The sequence below is a fragment of the Pezoporus occidentalis genome, unplaced genomic scaffold (assembly GCF_034315485.1).
Source record: "Pezoporus occidentalis ecotype Australia unplaced genomic scaffold, CSIRO_AGI_Poc_V1 ctg63, whole genome shotgun sequence".
NCBI classification, from domain to species: Eukaryota; Metazoa; Chordata; class Aves; order Psittaciformes; family Psittacidae; genus Pezoporus; species Pezoporus occidentalis.
This window is the reverse complement of record NW_026915977.1, coordinates 7750851-7772462: the sequence shown is the minus strand read 5'-3', so window position 1 is coordinate 7772462 and position 21612 is coordinate 7750851. Positions and strand designations below refer to the sequence as shown.

The 21612-nt window shown below is 47.3% G+C and overlaps 1 protein-coding gene across 2 annotated transcripts in view; it reads left to right on the top strand.

Moving 5' to 3' along the window:
- Positions 1-21612, top strand: part of LOC134174816 (vascular endothelial growth factor receptor kdr-like) — a 121961-nt gene that overhangs the window by 15099 nt on the left and 85250 nt on the right. For both annotated transcript variants that reach the window (XM_062640092.1, XM_062640091.1), the window contains exon 2: positions 18249-18345. In XM_062640092.1, the coding sequence (XP_062496076.1) occupies positions 18249-18345 (97 nt within the window). The remainder of the gene's footprint in view (positions 1-18248; positions 18346-21612) is intronic.

Here is a 21612-nt window from a genome sequence, read left to right as displayed (position 1 = left end):
CAGGTTTGTGCCAATCACAGACTTGCCTAAATATTTATCTCTGCTAAAAACAGTTTAGTTTCTGGATTTAGCCCAGGGTTGATTCTGATGAGAGACATCAAACACAATACACATGAATCAGAAACAGCACATCTGGCATTGCCTGTGCGCTGGAGGAATATAAATAAAGGAGCCAGTAAACTCCAGCTGGCGAGTATTTGTACTGCAACAAGGCTGTCAGCTTTCTAATCCCACCACCCAAAGAAAAGAGGGTGCCATGAATCACTTGGAGCTGCTCTGTGGTCCATCCGTCCATCCGTCCCCCCGTGGCATGTGGTGCTCTTTCTGCATAAGAGGACTCAATAGTGAAGGATCATAACCCCTTTCTGGAGCTTGGTTTGCAGAGCAGCGAGCCAGGCCAGCAGTGCTGCCAACATTTAGAATGTTTCTGCACCATGATGATATTTTATTTTTGGAAGTATCTGATACAAATGTTCTTTTCCTGGAAAGATTCCTCCTCCTGCCCGCCTCCCCCGCCTCCCGCACGCTGCTGGGGCCAATATTTCTGTTGCAACTTCCTTACTCCCAGTTGTTTCCTACTATAGATTCCCTCCCTTCTCTCCTGGAGTTGATGGTCCAGGTTGCACCCTGCACTGTTCTGCTGGCTGCAAGGAGGTAAAATCAGTGCCTGATGTAGCTGCCCATGGAGAGGCACCTTGGGATGCTGGTGGGCAACCCTGGAGGCTTCTGGCTCATGCTATGGAAGGGCACAAGCATCAAGGAGATGCTTGTGTATGTGCCAGCCCTGGGAGGGTGTCTCAGATAGACACGGGAGCCCCTAACCTTCTCCATAGTGTGAGCAGAACACATTACAGTGCTGCAAGGCCTGGTGGGTGCAGGGAACATCGGAGCTCCGGATCCATGTGCATAGGGACACTTCAGTACATGCTGCCCCTCACCCCTTTCCATCCTCTCATCCAAGGGGAGCACTGTCCTCCGAACTGATAGTGTCCATTACTGTCTTTAACTCCATCTCTCTGCAAGCTGATGATGACCTTTAGTTGGGCAGAATTTGGCACGGAGACACAAACGGAAGCCTTGAAGCTGGGGGTTACACACACTGCAATGCCCAAAGAGCCACTTTAAACAACATCCTTGTGCAGAGCAGCCGTGAAGGGACATTTATCACACTACTTCCCTGATTAGCCCGGGACACCAATTTTAGGTACTGTAAAAACAGTGAAGGTCAAATTTACTATGGAGGGCAAAGCCCAGTGATTCATTTTTCCTTATTCTTTACAGTCCCTTTTCACCTTGAAGAACAAAAGGGCCTAAAGTCAGAGAACGTTTGTTCTTGAGCCTTGCCAAAGCCTCTTTTGCTTTTTTTTAATAACCCATCATTAAAATCTGGGCCCACTGCCTTGACAAAAGAAAAGAATAGATTTGTGTACACTTAAGAAACGGGAAAGGGCCTGTGCGCCAGGCCGAGTCACAGATAAAGGAATTCCGGACATTATTCCTTGTGCTCCTAGGGGTTGTGACATGGGATTTCCTTTCAAAGTGGTAAATAGCCCCACAGTTGCTGTATGACAGGGTGGGGTGATGGCTGCGTTCTTTAAAAGCAGGAGAGATGAAAGCACATTATGAGAAGGAAGCCAGGCTGGGTACAATGAACCCCTGTGAGCGGAGCAAGGGAGCACCTTCACCCCACCCAGAGCACCAGCTCAAAGCTTTGCCCTCATGAGCTTCCCATGGTTTCCAGGTGCCACCAGCTGATGTCTGCCTTGGGAGGAGTAGCTCATGTCATGGGGAAAGAGATTTAATGCCTAAGAGGGAGCCAAGATCTCAGGGCTTGTCAGCACCTTACGTGCTCCTCCTGGATCTGCAGGAGAGTGATGGAACTGGTGGGGAAACAGGATTATCTGAGGGTAACTCCTGATGTTTCCTGCCTGCTCCCAAAGCCAGGCAGCCTCTCACTGTGCCCTGTGGAACATGGACTGTTCGTCCTCACCATGGGGTGGGAACAGAGAGGGTGGCAGGGTGGGAGCTGTGAGCTTCAGGAGGAGCCTCACTGTGTTGTGAATCAGAGCTGAGGTCTTTTGTAATGCAAAGCACCTTTCTCCTTTGCTGAATTCTGCCCAGGACTGGGTGAGCAGTCTTGTCTTTTAAAAAGTGCTAAAGCTGCAGGTTTTATCCTTTTCCATTTTAAACAGAAAATCATCCAACTTTGTACTTGGATTACTTCTGCTGGGCTCTGCCCTGGGGACTCACCAAAGCGCACTGCGTTTGCAGTGCTGGGTGAAGTTGCAGGGGGAAGGGACGTGACTGCCTGGGTGAGGGAGAAAAGAACATCAAGCTGACTTTATATTTGGATCTGAATACAAAAACATTTCCTTTCCTCCCTCTTCCTGTGGCTGTCCTGGGGGTCAGCAGAGACTGCAGATCCTAAACCTTAATGTTAAAGCAGGGCTTGATGAGAAGGGGAAAGATTTGCATGTTACTATTCTCCAGATCCTCAGGATTCAGGTCTTTGATAATAAATGTTCACTTAAGGAATCATCAGTGGAACACATAAATTAGCATATTGCAGAAGTTTGCAGGTGGAAGAGTCCTACATGAGCCTTCCTCCTGCCTTCTGTTTTATTGCTAGATACCTGAGTTACAGCTCCATAATCCTTCTACCATGTAACAACACACCCACAGATGTGTTTTCCCTTTTAAACTACAATGAGAGGATAGGGAAGTACATGATAAAATTGTAAAATCCAGCTTGGAAACTTCATGCAAAGTGGGAATGTCCAAGAAGTTGAACTGCTGCTTCCAGTGGAAGAGTCAGTTTGGATCTGCTGGGAAGGTTCTTATTCCACTAATGAATAAGACACATGGGAAGGGTGAGAGACTGAAGTCATAGTTGCATTCAGTACCTACTGCAACTCACTGGCTTAACAGATTGTGTCAGGAGGGTCCAAGTCCATGCAGGGCACATGGAGGATTCTAACCAAGTTCAGAACTGAAGACTTCAAAGGAAAAATGACAACTTTTCCTTCCTTCTCTTTGCCTCCTTCCTAACATCCTCCATTTTATTGAGAACCAGGGAAAAGAGAAAGTTCCCTTGTTCACTGCAGCAACACAATAACTCTCTGGAATAACTGTGGCTGGTCTGAGCTCAATGAATCATACAGAGAATGACTCAATCAGTAAAGAGGCCATGCTGAGCACTGCTCACTCACCACCATTCCAGGCTGCACAGGCGATGTTGCTGCCCCACGTATCTGAAGAGATCAGGGAAAAAGCTGCTAGTGAACAGGATCTGAATGAGGCCCTGGGATTGCACCTCTGCCTGTGGACATGGGGCTATGTGGCAGTCACACATCAGGGGAGTATCACTCCACTTGCATGACTTGGATCATGTTTTCTAGGCCCCATCACAGACTGTTGCATCATGCTTTTTTGATATCCTTGTACAATCACACCAAACCTCTTAAGATTCCTCCATCCCTGGCAGTGTTCAAGGCCAGGTTGGATGGGGCTTGGAGCAACCTGCTCTAGAGGAAGGTGTCCCTGCCCATGACAGGGGGTTGGAACTGGATGAGCTTTAAGGTCCCTCCAACCCAAACCATTCTGTGATTCTAAGATAAACTCTATTTTCATGGGCAAAAGCAAAACAAACAAAACCCTCTGAAAAATGAACACAGAGAGCCCTTTAAAAGGGTTTTTAAAAAGCCAAACCCATCTAACACTTGGTTTAGGGACTTGTAATTCCAAAATAGCTCCAATACAATCTGAATACCAAAACTGATTCTCTGTCCTTCCTTCCGGCGGCGATGTGAGCACACAAGAGTTTGTTTCCTCACAGTGGAAACTGCTCCTGAATTACGGTGCCATTTCCCAGTGCAATGATGTCTATACGGCACTGCAAGGTGGAGTCAGCCCGGGCTCAGAGGACTATTCCCACTGGAGAAATGTTCCTATCAACTCACCAGCTCTTGTGAAGAAGCGGTGCAGGATTGGTGCTCGACATGCAGCTCTTGTTACTGTCAAACAATGTTCTTTTTTCCTTCCAAAGCTGCTTACATCCTATGATCCTGCACTGCAGCCCAAATGAAATGCCTCACAATTTTCCTAAATACTATCTTTATTCTTATGGCTCCTGTATGAACCACTGCTATGCAGTTAATGCTCTGCAGTTCCTTCTACCCTAAGACCTTTTAGCCAAGGGTTTACAATTTGGCATCTGAGGTCTGAGCCTGGAAATTCATCTTTGTTTTTGTACTCTCCCCAAGAGCCCGTTTTATATTGATATAAACATTTCGATAGCTTAAGAGTGCAACAGAATGGTCATATTCCCTTTCCAGCTAGAAAACAAGCATGCTTCTCCAAGTCAAAGTCTGCCATGTGGCTGGCTGGACTAGTGGCTGGTCTCAACTTGGCTTGGCCATGCAGATCCAGGCATCTGTGTAGCCTTATGGCACACTCAGAGGAAAATAAACCCCACCTTTAGTTGTCTGTGCAATACTTGCCCTTTCAATGTATCTGTTTCTCTGCAGTGGTGCTTCTTCCCCCTCTTCCCCTGATACAGGCCATGCACAAATACCACCATACTCAGCAAGAGGCCCTAGGAACCTGCTGCTTTTCTTCAGCATGTGATGAAATCCCTCAGTGACACAGTTCACATCTGCCAGACCAAAACGCTGTACTAAAAACTACACTGACTGACCATGACCAGAGGGAGCAGAGCCCTGGAAGAAGCAAGCAGGAGGCCAGCAAATGCTTGCTGTACCTTGATAAGCTGTTGGCTCATTCTGCAGTGCCTCAGATCTGGATTTCATTACTGGGATTAGTTCTCTGAAATCTTAGTGCAGCAGATCCAGGCTGTATGTGTGGAGTCAGGATGGGAAGGGACCTCATTAATTGCCTGTATGATTTGCATTATTCTTTCATCTCCTGCCTTAGTACTTTCCTCCTCCTGAACCCAAACGGAGACATTTTTCTTTCTTAGTGACGTAAAGTTTTCACTTTGCTTTCATTCAGCACTCACTTAACTTTCATGATTCTCTTTTCTCTTAGTCATGTTCATACAGGTTCTGTATTTCTTACCAGGGCTTCTGTTACAAGAGGGAGTCGAGAGAGAGCTCCAAACCCAGGAGCTGCTTTCCTTGTGTAATTACCTTTCGAGTTGTATTTACTGATTTGTTAACTATCCAGCACAATAATCTTACTGTTCAAAGGGCAACTGCACGTTTTGCTGTCTATAGGAACTGCAATAAACTCTTGGGCTGAAGAGGTGAGCTGTTTAGGGAAAGAAAACAGCAGTGAGCTTTTCAAACAGGGCTCTGCTCTGCTTGAAACCAACCGTGAAACCAGAACAGTCTCATTCTCATTACAAGATGACACTGTGGCACAACTCCGCATAGAAAGTGGCCAGGTTAGATGCAGTTTTCCGGGAAAGGTTATCCAGCCAGGATGGTGTTTCTGGTCATAACCCTACAATGCCATGACCTTGTCACTGAGCTGCATGTGTAGGATGCTGGAGACACCACGTTCCTCGGTGGAATCAAGCCTCTGAATCTGTGTCTCCCACTACTGGGGGCTGCCCTAAATATCTGGCTATTTTTAGATGAGTCTTTTTCTGGTGCTGCTTTTCATAATAAGAAAAACCTTTGAAGGATTTGTGCTTTATCCCTATGCACAACAGGAATTAAAATAAATAAATAGGTCTTAAATATTTAGACATGAAGAGAGAAGAATTTCCTGCCCAGCTTTTGCTGAGTGGCGTAGGTGGCTTTAATGCAAACCGGGTCCACTCCTGGGTACCCAGCAGTGTTTTCTTTGCTTGGAAGTGACTGCAGTAAAGCACCTCTAAAAGCAGGACACTACAGAGGAAATCTGCTGTTTCCGATGTCTCTGTGCAGTTATCAACCCCATGCCATAGTTTTTCCAGACAATCTGCTGCAACAGAAGATCTAGTAAAAGGCAGGGACACCTTCCACTAGAGCAGCTTGCTCCAAGCCCCTGGGTCCAACCTGGCCTTGAACACTGCCAGGGATGGGGCAGCCACAGCTTCTCTGGGCACCCTGTGCCAGCGCCTCAGCACCCTCACAGGGAAGAGCTTCTGCCCAAGAGCTCATCTCAGTCTGCCCTCTGGCAGGTTAAAGCCATTCCCCTTGGCCTGTCCCTACAGACCCTTGTCCAAAGCCCCTCTCCAGGTTTCTTGTAGCTCCTTTAAACACTGGAGCTGCTCTAAGGTCTCCCCTTAAGTCCTTTAGGTGTCTGACCCCTCACAGAGCCCCTCAAAGTAACCCCCAAAGTCAGGATCTGGCTCTGAAGAAGCCAGCTCAGCCCTGGGAATCACACCTATGGTATCACCCACCTGCTGCCCCTTCCCTGGGCTCATGGGAGGCTGTGCCCAGACACCAGCAAATGCTTTTCCTCCATCCTCAGAAGGTTAAGTGAGCTGATGTGGGAACCTGCGGGGGATAGAGGAAGGGACTTGTGTCAACAGGCAGCCATGTAGACTTGATAAATATGTGCAGTGCTAACTCGAAGCAGATTCCTGCTTTGCCACAAGCAGAATTCCTCCAAGCCCTGCCATCAAAAACATTATGTCACAGCTGCCTAACAAACAGGGGAGAAGTTGAGGTCATGTCAGGGTAACAGTGCGGTGGAGGCTGTAAGGAAGTGATTGAAGCCCTGTTCCATGGCCTGATGGAGTTTGTCATTAAGAAGGATTTCACAAGTGATTTGCAGCCAGTTCCCTGGGTCCGACTGGTACTTTCCAGCTTAATGCAAACCAGTGAGGAAACCAGCTTCCAGACCTAGTTAGGACAAACTACCCAGGGAGGTTACAGGCAAGAGATAACATAACATCGCCTGGGGCTGCAGAAATGTAACTGAAACTGGGACTGGGTTTGAAGGGGACCCTTAGGTTCTCCCTCCCCAACCCCAGCAAACAGCTTTTATCTTGTCTCCCAAAATAGCAACCTTCAAAACGAACAAACAAAAAAGAGGAAACCCTCCTGAGACAGGCACACAGACAGAAGTGGAACACAGAGCTGATCGAAACCAGATTCCGGCATCCAGTCCAAAGTCAGTTTCAGCCCATTTCTTCTTAATGGGTAAAGTTAAGAAACTGAGAAAACAAAGTAATTACCCACCACGCAGATTTCACTGACACTAAGCTCACACATTTCTGACACGTTCTGATGATCAAATCCATCTCTGGTTAGTGTGGAGCATCCATGGAGTTGATCTTGGGAGGCTTTGGCTCATTTGCTTCTGGATTTATAGCTCAAGGAAAATGATAAAACAAGGCTAACAGGGGTGAGCTTTTGTTCTGCTTCACTCTCACCATCCACCTTCCCCATTCTCCATCCCTCTCGTGGCCTTCCCTTGGCCTGCTCCTTCTGCAGGTCAGTGATTCATCACACAGGAGGCCACAGATGTTCTTTACAAAGAAGTATTTCCAGGCAAGCTCATATTTGAACTAGAAAAGAAGGCTGGGGATGAGGAGTGAGATGGGGAGGAAGAAGTCACCACAGTGCAAAGGGCTGGGGAATTGCCCAGTTTCCACCAGTCGGTACGATGTTGCCTATAGGACACAGCAGCACCCGCAGGAGCAGGGCTGACTACTGGATTCACACCGGCAAGGCTCCAAGTAGGAAACTTTGGGGCATGTGGCTGGAGACAAGAGGCTGTCTCTCTGAGCAGCTAATGCATAAGTATCTGGAGGGCAGTGGGCAGTCATGTTTGATGGCTACACTAGGATTTAGCTGTGGAGCATGTTCAGAGGTTGTTTTGCAAACCACCCTCTTATCATCCAGCACAACCTCATCCAAATTCCTCCGTCAGCTCTTGCATTTCCTAGAAAACAGTTGTTGTCCTCTTCTGAGGTCTGGTTTGTGGACACTTCTGAGTCCAAAGCTGACAACACCCGCTGTGCCTTTGAATCCCAGCAGTGCTGAGGTAGCATCAAAGTTTGGAAAGGGAAGAGACTTGTACCCCAGGTCAGGCCCAACATCGTGGCCCCAGTACTGCCTAAATGTGGCAGCTGAAGCTCTAAGAGATTATTTCATATAGTTCACCAGCAAATGTTTTCTGAAGGACATCTCCTAACACATTATCAAATCTAATTTTAAATATTCCTAAAGATAGGGCTGGCATCATTGCTTCCTTTGGGAGATGAATGACACAGGCTGCTCTAACTCAACCTTGGGAAGATATTCTTTTCTATCCCTAGACTCTTTAACAGTTGCAACAGAAAAAGCAGATAGATAAACAGTTGCCCTCGGTATCAGATCTCCCATGATTCCAACCTCTCCACTTAAATACTCCAATCTACAAAATCACTGTAGCATCTAAAGACCCATTACAGTGTGTGCTGTGCAAGAGAGGAGCATCACATCTATCAAAAGGGCTCTTGGTCTTCATGTAAAATAATGTGTCAAATAACCAGATTAGAAGCAAAAGGGAAGGGGGTTTAAACCATGCTGACATTTTGCTTGAGATGCAGAAAACTGTTAGAACACGATCATATTGAGTCAAAATTGTCTATATAAGTATCTTTGATACCTGAGGTGTCACAGTTAAGCTAAATACTCACAGAATGGGGATTGAGATGAGCTCTTAGGCAGAAGCTCTTCCCTGTGAGGGTGCTGCGGCGCTGGCACAGGGTGCCCAGAGAAGCTGTGGCTGCCCCATCCCTGGCAGTGTTCAAGGCCAGGTTGGACACAGCGGCTTGGAGCAAGCTGCTCTAGTGGAAGGTGTCCCTGCCCATGGCAGGGGTTGGAACTGGATGAGCTTTGAGGTCCCTTCCAGCACAAACCAGTCTGGGATTCTATGAAAACTGAGATCTGGTTGCATGTATTTAGCATCTTAACTGTTCTCTTCCTTAGGTTTGGGCTACTGAGCATGGACTGAGTATCATAGAACACAGAGAAAATGATACTCTAAAATAATAACTTGCAACCCACACCTTTGCTAAACCAGTCATTCCATAACTTCTCACTCTTCTCTGGTCATTTTAACGGCTCTCTAGTGTATCCATCTCATACTCTTCCAAAGTCTTTTCCTTAGGGTGCATGATCATCATATTTCATTGTCAAAGGAGTAAGCTGACACACAGTACAATAATTTAACTGACTCAGTGCTTTGAAATACTGTGTCGCCTGTTAAAACCACCTCAGGTCACACAGAGTGTCTGTGTTAATGCACGCTCTAGCTAAGAGCTGAAACAGCCAGGCGAGGTGAACCGCAAAGTTATCACCCCCAATGGCTACGTAAATACCTGTCTACATGGAAAGTGGGATTGTACTTGGGGATAACGCTGCCAGGGCTTCCGTTTGTGTGGTATGGCCAAGTGGAACGGAGTTTCCCAACTTCTCCTTTTCATTTCTTTCTTTTCATTTACGTGAGTGTTACTTCCCAAGCCCCGTGGTACCAAAGCTGCCGTTCAGGAACAGGTCTGACTGATCTGAATTATTATTATTGATAGTTGTTTCATGATTACACTATATGGATGATGGGGTAAATCAGCTCTATGGCTCTATGTCCTGGGTTCAGCAGTAGCAGTCATTTTTCTCCTTCTTGGTAGCTGGTGCAGTGCAGTGTTTTGACTTTCAGCTCGGGAACAGAGCTGATAATGATGTTTTGGTTTGGCCAAGGACTTTGTGAGTCTCATGCTGTGCCAGGGAGGAGGGGAAGCCAGGAGGAAGCAGAGACAGGACACCTGACCCAAGCTAGCCAAAGAGGTATTCCATACCACAGCACGTCATGCCCAGGAGGTAGCTGGGAGTTACCTGGAAGGGTAACTGTGGGGGTGGGAGGAGGTATCAGTCAGAGCTTGGTCGGGCTGGGGGGGGTGAGTTATCAGTTGGCTGGTGGTGAGATGTCATATTCTCTTCCCTTGTTATTTCCTTTATCATTGTTATTATTGGTGGTAGCAGTAGTGGTTTGTGTTATACCTTAGTTACTAAACTGTTCTTATCTCAACTCGTGGGAGTTGCATTCTTTTCAATTCTCCTCTCCATCCCTCCAGGAGTAGGGGGAGGGAAAGAAGGGGGGGAGTGAGTGAACGAGTTGCCTGAGTGGGTTTAAACCATGACACTCTAACAGTCTGCTCCAGGTGCCTGCACAACCCAATACCACAACAGGCTTTCAACAAGTATGAAACTAGCATTATTTTAATGAATCCTGGCAAAAACTCCATTTCACCATGGATGGCCGCTCCTGACAGCAACTTTTATGGAAACCTAAGGGAAATCGCTCCTCTATATTGTTTTCTGCCAGCTTAAAGTCTGACCTCTACTGGCAGTCGGGATGAGTTCTAAGTGGATGCATGGATGAGTATTGCCTCAACACTGAACCAAAGGCAACTTCTTGCCTATGGAAAACCAAACCGCACGACATCCTCCCTGCCTCCTGCCTTGCGAGTGGAACGACCTGCGTGCAGCTCTGGTAGTGCCTCGGTGCCCTCCATGCGAAGTGCCACCATGGGACAGAACCACCAGATGTATTTACAGTCTGCCATGGAGTGCTCGGTAATGTTGTGATCAACAAGTAAAAAGATAAAACAGAATAAATTACCATTATTATATCCACACAGAAAAGAAAATTGTGAGGGCTACTGATATTTCAACAGGAAAAGATGAGACAGGCATAAAATTGTACAGAGAAGACCTACTGAAAACCTTTCTACTACTGGTCTGACTTAAAGAAGTCCATTATCTTTAACTAAACATCCAGCTGAAGAGTTTTACTCTTACACTATGTGCAGGCAGCCCCTTTATTCCAGGTTAAAAGTCCAAAGTCCAGTATAAATGTTAAAACTGGGTAGGAGCAAGAGAGACATCCCTTGTGCATCCACAGATTATTACTTGTGGTCCTGGCTCCTATCAAGTGAGACTTCAATAGTGACAGATCCATTCTGTGCACAAGAGCAGGCTGGGAATGGGTCTTGGAATAGAGTCAGCACAACAATTGCTTTCATTATTTGCAGCTGTACAAAACAAATCAGTTTGAGAGAAAGAGAGAGAGGTGCCAAATGTGATCCCATTGATGTGTGAGTGAACACAGAGATTGGTGCTGCGCCGTGACACACATGAAGCCTGTGAATTACTGCTGTTGACTTTGCAGCCTTACATGTCACCCATGATGAATGAGCTACTTTGGTGATAGCTACTCAAAATAATGCAGTCATTTGGTTAAGAGTTTTAAAGCACTCCTTCCTTAGCATCCCAAACTTTCAGAGTTACTACTCACTGTGTACAAACCATCTTGCACAGAGCAATTCTGATTAGATTAAAGGGAGCTGAATGCAGGGTTGGACAGGTTGGAATCATAACTTGATCCATGTTTCTACTGTCTGTAGCTATGAGCAACTGATACCCAGCTATCTATCCATCAGTACACAGACAGGCTCCCAGGAGCTCACCAGTGGGGACAGTTCTGAGTTGACAGAGGGACACAGGGATGCATGAGAAGAACCTACTGGAGGCAGATGTACACAGCCTTTTACTATCCCATTTTCCTACCCAGTGCTCTGGAGAAAGGGGAGAAACCTTGTCTAGGTTCACTTCCAGATAAATGCTATAGGTTCACTTCCAGATAAATGCTATATTATGTCTGAAGACTGAGTAGCAGTTAGTGCTTTTTTGTTGAGTCACAGAATCATAAGCTATACAGAATTCCAGACTGGTCTGGATTGGAAGGGACCTTAAAGCTCATCCAGTTCCAATCCCCTGCCACAGGCAGGGACACCTTCCACTAGAGCAGGTTGCTTCAAGCCCCTGGGTCCAACCTGGCCTTGAACACTGCCAGGGATGGGGCAGCCACAGCTTCTCTGGGCACCCTGTGCCAGTGCCTCAGCACCCTCCCAGGGAAGAGCTTCTGTCTAAGAGCTCATCTCAGTCTCCCCTCTGGCAGGTTAAAGCCATTCCCCTTGGCCTGTCCCTACAGGCCCTTGTCCAAAGCCTCTCTCCAGGTTTCCTGTAGCCCCTTCAGGCACTGAAGCTGCTCTAAGGTCTCCCCTTAAGGATCCTTCTCTTCTCCAGGCTGAACCAGCCTGGCTCCAGAGCAGAGCTGCTCCAGCCCTTAGAGCCCTCTGGGAGGAGGTGAAGGGCAGGATGAACGTGCTGTGGTGGGTGAGCCATAGGGCCAAGGCCACCAGCATAGAGGTGCATCAGGCTTGCAGAGGGGCTGCTCCCCATGGTGCCTCATCCTATGACCCATGTGTGCCCCTGTTCCTGCTCTCACTTGGTGCCTTGACTGAGGAATGTGCCCTCTCCTCAGGATGGTCAAGTCAAGAAGAATGAAAGCTATGTCTGGAGCGCCTATGAAGTAATCCTGTCTGGGAATCATTGAAAATGCATCTGCAACCCTGAAGCATCCCTCAGGAGAGCGCGTTGGGGAGAGCCAAAGACAGTTTCATACCTCACATGTTTTGGTTTTCCCCATGAAGTCCTTAGCACAGAGCGTGGTCTCTCTGTGTGTGCGTCTCGTTCCCACTGGGTCTGCATGTTTGCTAAGCATGGAGATGTGCCAGGTCTTTCCTTTCCCAGAGGAATTGCCATAATTTGGATCAAGAAATAACAACATTCCCAGCCTTTTTTTTTCCATCGTCATGAGATTACTGCATTTCCTAAATACTTGAAACTCTGCTTGAGTGCATGGCAGATGATTGCAGATGTTGCCACCTCCTTTCCCAGATTTCATGTTTATTTTATGGCTGTAGATCCAAGTTCTCAACTTGTCATCCAGTTACAAAGCAAGGACGTGTCCCCTCACTCCATAACTCAGCATAAGCACAGGGTGGTGATATCTCTGTCATTCCTTAGGGCTCTACACTCTGCAGTGTCAGAGGGAAAACAATGGCTCTGATTAATGAGCTGCTGCTGCCAAAGACCAAACAGCTTTGACCTCGAGTGGCTTTCTGTGACCTCTTTCCATAAATCTGCAACAGATCCAGTGATCCGTATCATGGACAGCCAGGAAAGCACAGGGCAGGGGAGGTGCAGGGAGTTGCCTTTGGCCAGGTGTAGTGGAGCTCCAAGGGTTGGGGTTTGATCATAGAAACACCTGAGAACAGCTCCTGTTGGTTGACCAAGGGGGTTGTAAGGGCTGAGGTGGCCTTGCTGAAGGGTTTCTGCTGATTCCAGGAGGAAACCAGAGCGAGCCGGTGCCATTTCATCAGGAAGTGCTGATGCATCTATGGGTGAGGAAAAGCTTTGTGGGAACAAATCCCAAGAGCAGGGCCAATGTCTTTTCTTATCTTTAAGCACTTGCTCTACTGAGCAGTTGGTTTTGCTGTGCTGTGTTGATGTCTCCTCCCCTGGAGACTAATGATTTAATTTTTGGTTGTCACTGGGATCATTTACACCCAAACTACTGTCTCTGGCTGAGCTACACAAGCTCCTATTTGTGGCAGGCAGAAGAGAAGCAGGGCTGTGAACTGCTCCCCTTTCCCATGAGTCAGCTAAACAAATGCTGGTTTCTCTGGCTTCAAAAACCAGGGAAAACATGAAGCCTGTTGCTCTGCCAGCAGATACTCCTGGGTTAACACAAGCACTTGAATAGTCTGAAAGAATCTTAGCCATCTCTCTGGATGAGATTGTGATTGCTCATTGAATGTTGGATGAACTTCTGCAGCTTCTGTAGGGATGGAAGCTCTGCCTCTGGCCTACATGTTGCTCGTTCTGTGCCCACACAGACCATTTCCATTGCAGGACCACTCTGGGGATTCCTGCTTGTTTCTAGGTGGCTCACAGAAGTGTCCCCAGTGTACTGCCAGCAATGCACAAACCAGTTTTAAATGTTGTGGCATGTGCCTCTTCCCTCCTGCTAAAATCACCTCTCAGACTCTGCCTTCCAGTCCTTTCTAATGCGACCTGATGTATCCTAGGGCCCAGATCTATGCAGAAGAGTAACTTAACACACATGTATAGTCCCTGGAGTTCAACCATGTGCAAACAGGTATTTGTGAGCCCAGGTCCCTGCAGAGTTAGTCTAACCTGCTTCATTCAGCTGTCAACACAGTCGTCTCTGGTTTGCCTTGCAATTATTTCTTTGCCATCTGATGCAGAGGTCAGGTGCTCTTTGATACTGTTCCTTCAGCTTTCACGTCCTCCATGCACTGCACTGCCCAAAAGGGGTATGTGGATCCCTTACTCAGATAGATACCATACTGATGTTAGCTGTTGCTATGCACGACACCTTCAATCTCACACGCATCTGTAAGTGCTCCCTTGGGGATAGCCACTGGGTAGTTACAGTGCCTGGAGGATGCTTGAAGGAAGACTGCTACAATAAGGAACAGAGATCAAAAACAGTTTTTATCTGTGTGCACTGATGGTCCCAGCATGAACAAACAGGCGTTCGTTTAGTGTGGGAGGGATCTCCCTCAGCCAAGTGAGATAGAGTTAGAAATCATCTGACAGAGAGGTGAGGGAGGTCACACATTACCCTCTGCCTGGGGACCCTCCCGTGTTTAATATTGGCTGTGCTGCTACATCAGATTATCCCAGGAAAAGCAGTTTTCAATATGCTTTTCTTCCCTGGACAATGTATCAGCCTTTCACATCTTGCTCCCAAGGATTTGTGTGGTTGTGCTGTGTTTGGGGTTTTCACTGCCAACAGCAGAATGTTAAAGTCCAAACTGAAGGTAAAAACAAACTCTCAGCAAAAGAAACAGTGCAGAGAGGCTCTGGACAGAAGGTCTGTCCTGATTTGGGGCTCTTTCTAGGTGCTGTCTTTAGCCTAGTGATGCTCTTAATTCTTGCTGTAGTCAACTTGTGTTGGCAAGAAGTGAGGGCAGGAACCTCACATCAGGTGCTCCATGTCGCTTCCCAGAGGAGCCCGGCTTTCTCCCTTGGTTTACAGAGGGGATGCTGTGTTAAGAGCTATTTGAAGCTCTGCAGGAGGCAACTTAACTTGAACCATTACAGAAGTTGCCCAGAGAAGCTGTGGCTGCCCCATCCCTGGCAGTGCTCAAGGCCAGGTTGGATGGGGCTTGGAGCAAGCTGCTCTAGTGGAAGGTGTCCCTGCCCGTGGCAGGGGGTTGGAACCAGATAGCTTTAAGGTCCCTCCAACACAAACCAGTTGGTGATCTAAGGAAGGATTCTGGTTCCTCACCCCAAACAGGCAGCAGTGTTAGCTTCACAGAAAAATGGCAGGGACAGCCATGGGACCAGAGCCGTTTCCTGGGCCTTCACACATGGAAGCTGTCTGCTCCCCTGTAGGGCTTTGCTATGGTAATGACAAGGCTGGCACGAGTATTTGGTTTTAATTTTATGACCCCCGTAGCTGTAAAGCAGGCCCAGAATTATTTAGCAGAGAAAAGGAGAATGTTAGTTTAGGCCTGGACATTGTAATTGGAGATGTGCAACCAAAGCATGTTAGCTACAGCAAGGGTGTGCACCACCAGGCATGGTACAGCATGCCTGCCCTCCCTGCAGGAAGCTGTGTGCAGCATCCTAATGCCTTCCAAAAGCCATGAGCTCCTTAAATATATAAACCAAATATGAAAGTGGAGTAGATCCATTTCCTCACATCCAAGATGCCCCAGGGCAAAGATGTCCTGTGCTTTGCCCCCCCAAAATGAAGTCTAGCTCTAAAGGGACCAGGGAAGGTCAAAAACATGAGGCATCATCCTGCCAGCCCTGGCACTGAGGTGTCCTGATGCAGCCCAGCCCAACCTTTTCCCTCACTGCTCTCCCAGTTTTGCCCTCAAACCTGATTTTTCCAGCCCTGCTATTCCAGAAGGGGCACAGGCTGTGTTTATATAAACCCTCTGTCACCAAATGTGTGTGTGGCAGAGGCATTTCTCCTCCTGTCCTCCATGGGCTAGGAAAGCACTGAAATTACACTTTGCTTATTCTTTTCTTCAGCTCCCAAAGCCAAAATAAACTTTGGGAAAGAAGCAGCTCAGAAGGATAAACAGAATAATTGAAAAATACCTTTTCTTTCAGCAAAAACAGTCTCAAATATTACAAACCCCAAGGACTGCATTTGCTTTCTGGTTCCAACAGCAGCTCAGGTCTGGTGCCAGCTCCCTAACCCTGCACTCCAGACCCCACCAACAGCACCACACTTGCACAGGAGAGGTGACATTGAGGCCTGTGCAAAGGCCAGCTCGAGACACCAGCTAAGCCCGCCCTGAGCCCTAAGAACAACTGCAGGCACAAGAGGAAAGAAAGAAAGGATTATTTCAAACCCCAGGATTTTCTAAGTCGAAGAGGTACCTGGCTGAAGCTACAGCGTGACCATCCCAGAGAAGAGCATGGGGGTGGCTATGTCCTGGGACAGCCACCCAGGACCCAAACATGCCTCAGCCAGCAAATGACACTCGGCAAACACAAAGGCAGGTTTTGGATAGTCTTTGCAAAGCACATGAGCTTAACAGACTGAAATCCCTCAGCACCATGAAATGACAAGAGCCAGAGCTCAGCCTATGCGCAGTGAGAATGGTTGTTTCTAGAAACAGGAGGAGACCCGGAGTACCTGCCTTATAGTGTCTCCTCTTGTGGAATCTGGGGCTTTTCCTATTGATTCTTTGCTATATGTGGTGCTGCAGCCTGCATGTCACCCTGAACGTGTTTAGGAATAATGGTACATCTTAGAAGAGAGGGGGACTGCAGGGCTGGAACCCACTGGCTGTTTTGCTTCCACAGCACTACATGTAATAACAGTTCTAGATAGGGCCATGCTAAATAATGTCACACACATCCCCTGGAGGGGTTTGTGTTGTCCAGAGTCCAACTTCTTACTCTGCAAAGGACTTTGGAGTTACAGCCATGCAAAACTGGAGGGGGTGTCTCTGGTGCTGGGGCAATGGCCAGGACTAGGTTAAAGTCTCAGCTAGAGGTCTACAGGAAGGGTCAGGATGCCTTCCAGGGGAGCCCATCACCGTGCTGTCTGGGCAGGAGCCCCTGAGGGAAGGATTCTTTGGTGCTGTGAGATTAGCTGGCCTCCGCTGAGTTACTGATGGGAATCTGAATGGCACATGGGAGAAGCCAGGCTCTCCAAGTGGGAGTGATTCACTCTCCACGCTGAGGGAATATGCCAGGCTAAGAGCATTTTACTTGAATTCAGCAAAAAAGAGATGAGAGCTGGGAGGTGGGAGGCAAGAAAATCACTGTTTCATCCAGTTGAAAAGTTAAACCCTAATGTTTCTCTTTTTTGGTAGATATGTTACCTTCACTTTTCTGCTGATAATAATGCCTCTGTTGTTATAAGCCCAGCTAAAGATTTCTGGCTTATCAAGCTCAAGGCAAAGGAGAAGATAGAGATTTGAAAAGCAGGAAGGGAAAGAAAACACACAGCTTTAATGCCAGAGCTTTGGAAATTGAGATACTTATCTAAGTCTGTTTTCTCCTTCCCTTGATTATGTTACTTTGAATTTGGACAAGGAATCAAGTCTGGCCAACTTCATTTCTGTTTCTTCTCAGTTTCACTTTCTGACAATTCTATCATCGTGATGTACACTCAGATATGTGTGAGGACAGCTTCACATTCAGAAGACATTTCTTGGGCCTGGAGATAATGATGAGAGAGACCTTTATCACTACTGTAATTAAAGACTGCTGTCATCAGAGGCCTGACAAACCTTTCACACCAGCAGTGATGATGTGGGCCCAGACCCAGATGTGCAGATGTCCCTTGTACCCCCATGTTTGAGGGCCATGCTGCCCTCAAAGCCAGCAGCTCCCTGTTTAGTTCACATGCAGTGCTTGTGGATGGTGCTTTGGAAAAGAGCAGGAGTTTGATTCACTTTTCATACAGCAGATGCTGCACAGTTGTTAGTCAGAGCTGCTCCCCAGAATTATTTTCTCTTCCCTACTCTTACTGATTAAAACATAACGTATGAGCTCTCCCATCAAATGATTTCCCAAAGACCTGGCTCCTTCCATCCTTCTATGGGGGTAAAATCCTTTTGAAAGCAATCTGTTCTCCTCTATCTGCAATAACTCAGTTATAACTGACAGTAATAACTCCTCTACCTGCAATAACTCAGAAAGCCAGGTCTAAATAAAGTGAGAGAAAGACTATTGGCAAAAATGCAGGTGCTCAGTGTTAGAAAACAGATAAATAAAGGAACCTACAAACAAGCCAAGGGGATCTCACACTAACTCCACACTCAACTGAATTGCATTAGTATAAACCAATCACTGCTTGGGCCCCCGAATTAGGAACTACTTCCAAAACAGAAGGCTGCCTGCGCTGTACTGTGCCTGTTCTATTGTTCTGTCTAATGATGGTTTCCTCTCCATTTGGGTCAGGTCTGGCTGAGGAAGAATCTTTTGAGAAACCAACGCTAAGCATTGCCAAAGACCACATTGTCATCCTACCGGGAGACACCCTAAAGATAAAATGCAGGTAAGGATTGCGCCAGTGATGCTGGACTTCCTTTGTTGCACTGATTATCTCGGCACAGGACAGCTTTTGGGTAGGATGGATGCTGCATAGCCAGCTGGGGACCAGTGCTGTTCATGCATTTCTCCATAAGGAATATTTGATGGGCTGTAATAGAGCAGGGAGGAAAGTCCCAGGTCAGCATCTGGCTTGGCCTAATTCTTCATGTTGTAAAAGGGGCCAAAGCAACATCCTCAATCAGCACATGGGAAAGCTTATGGAAGGGGGATGTACCATGGTTAAGGACATGGCTGGGAAATCCTCATCTGAAAATAGGTTCAGATTCAGCCACTCTGCAGCTCAAATCTCTCCTTTACTCCCTGTCCATAAGTAAACGACAAACAAGGTCACCAGGGCATGTCACTACCTCTTTACATGTATAAATGAGCTTAAACTTCCTAACCTCAAATACCATCTAGCTTATGACAGTTAAATAAACAGCAGTTAGTACGGGTACATTCAAAAGCCCTGACCTGTTTAAACAGATCATGTTCCTTAAATCAAAGATAACGAAGACTAGTAAAAACCAGACTGCTGATATTGTAAATGATGGCAACTCCTCAGTTCTTGGCACCATGTGTAAAAACAACAAAGAAACAAGTAAAACTGTGGTAATGACGTGCATTTACAGGGAGATGATCCTCTGGAAATGGGGGATATGGGTTTGGACACAGCTAACCGGCAAATACAGAGTCAGAGCACTTTCTGCTGTGTCAGAACATACATTAACTTGCTTGGTCACAGAGAGGTCTCTGACTGGGGTGTGTGTAGGTGTCACTTGGTTTAAGTGTGACCGATCTGCTAAACCACTGTGAGAGCTGGGGCTTTAATTCCTTCCAAGCATGCTGTAGGAGGGAAGGCTTAAGGTAATACAAACTACCACAGCTTCTGTCACGCATGCACATTATTTTACACCTTCTTGCAAAGTCCCCTTGACCGTAGCCACTACATGGATGGTTTCTTGCAATAGGAGTTACTGAAAACAGTATGAAAAAGCAGCAGGAAGGTAAATCCTTACACTAACACATACGTCCCTTCTGATTTTTGTCCTGTCTATTTAATTCATTGTTATGATGCAAAGTAAATCGACTCACTCTGTATAAATCTGTGATGTCTTCTGGAACACAAGGCAGGTTTCCCCCAGTACCTCCAGCTAGCCGCGTGGCTTGTGAGGTCATTACAACCTGACAGTGGTAATTTTAGCTTGGCAAGCAGCAAGCATGATGGCAATAAAGTTTAAACAGTCCTTTAAAATCTAGATGCAGCACTTCATAAAACACGTTACGTGGGCACGAGCTCGGTGTAGTGCTCCAGGCCAATTCCATCAATACTTTTCAGCAGTTCTCCATCAGAGAACTGAACTCCATTCAGCCTTTTTAATCTATAGGAACATCCTGTTTTTCTCATACCACCAGATGAATAAATAGGTGAAGACATTATCAGCATTCAGTCCCAAACTGCTTTATGGATGCAAAGCCATAAATCCACGTGATGGGTCTGAGAAGCAGAAAAGCAGACTGGCAGAGGCCTGGAGCACCTCACTTCCTTGACACAGGTCATGCAAGAGCTGGGAATAGAAGAGAGAAGTGTGATTTCTGCACTTGGGGTGCAAGATTCCCTGTACCAGGTCTTCTGTGGGTGTCTGTCATCCTACCTCCTCTGGCATACTCACAGATGGACTCTGGACTGGCCTGAAGGTTGCTCTGGAGCCCTTCATACTTCAGGGAGCATTAGGGCTGTGTGGAGGACAGCAGGAGACAGGAGGCCAAGCAGGTGACACTATGGTTACTCTGTGTGAACATCCCTTCTCCCTTAAACTCCATTCATTCGAGGTTCTTGGCCAGGATTTCCTGATTTTTGTCAGCCTGGCCAAAGCTGCTGCTGCAACTTCCTTTTGCCAGCCTTGTGAAAATCCCAAAGCAATAGCCAAAGCCTTCATCTTCCACCAGGATAAAATAGGGGAGGAAAAAGTAGGCACATGTAAGGAAGCGCAAGTGTGTGAAATCCCTGACCTGCTCCTCCGAGCACTGGTGCAGGTTTCCAGCCCTGATGGACACCAGACTGGATGACGGCAAAGGGGCAGGGACACGATGACACGCTGGGAGTTGACTGCCTGAATTGTTCCATATTCCGGGCCTGAAGTCCCATTTCTTGACTGAGCTGGCCACTACATCACTAATGACGTCAGTAAGGTAAGGAAAGAACAGCGGGGAGGAACCTCTGCATCTAGGAATCATTCAGTGCTCTGAAGGACAGGAAGCTGCCGTGACGGATGAGGTGGGGTTGTCCAAGTCAACAGTGCATCCAAAAAGGAGGGTGAGGCTCTTCACCACAGAGGATATTCACACTTTTCCCAGTGCTCTTGTTCAGCTCTGTGCTGGGAACAGCCTCAAGAGTTCAGGCCTGTGTCCACATCATCTTCAGGAAGGCGACAAAAGGATGGGCAGAAACAGGAGCCAAGAGGATGTTTGTTTAAGTGTCACTGAATTTGCTGGCAAACACCCTCCCTTATTGCACCTACTGCACCACGACAAAGCCACTGGCACAGGAAGAGCAGTCAGTCCTCAGCTAACTGGAAACTTCACACAGTTTGCTTGTTAGATGTGTCTGGGCCGTGCATCTAGACCGGATCTCTCCCCAGCCACACTCAGCTGGGGAAATCCAGAGGTTCTTAGTCCTTCCTCAGCTCAGCAAACGCCATAGGGTTGAAGGGAATTCACTGAGTGAGAAGGGGTGAGTCAAGTCGCTGCCCACCTCTGCTATCACAGACACAACTGCCTCCTAATGCTAACTTCTTCCCCAGACAAATCCATGGACAATTACCCCCACACCACACCAGTTTCCACACCGACCACCATCACCCAGTCTGGCACCAAAAACCATCACCTTCACCTCCCACACATGTCCTAGTACACCACCAGAGCCCTCAAGTGCAGCCCAAGCAGAAGAGAGCTCTGAGAGCTCCTACGGCCATGGTGTGTGTGGCCTCATGTTTCTAGTGCAACCAGGGCCTGTTACCAAGCCAACTTTGACCAGTTGAAAGCTCTCTCAAAGTCCTGCAACACGACAAATGGGTTATAAAAAGACCTTGCTTTTTGTTGGTGAACTACGCACAACTGCATTTGACATTCACTGTGGTCACAGATAAGACAAGGGGGGCCCGGGTGGGTGAGGTGATGCCTCAGCTGCCCTGCTTGATGTTCTGACTGCTGTGACAAGGTAAATTGGGGA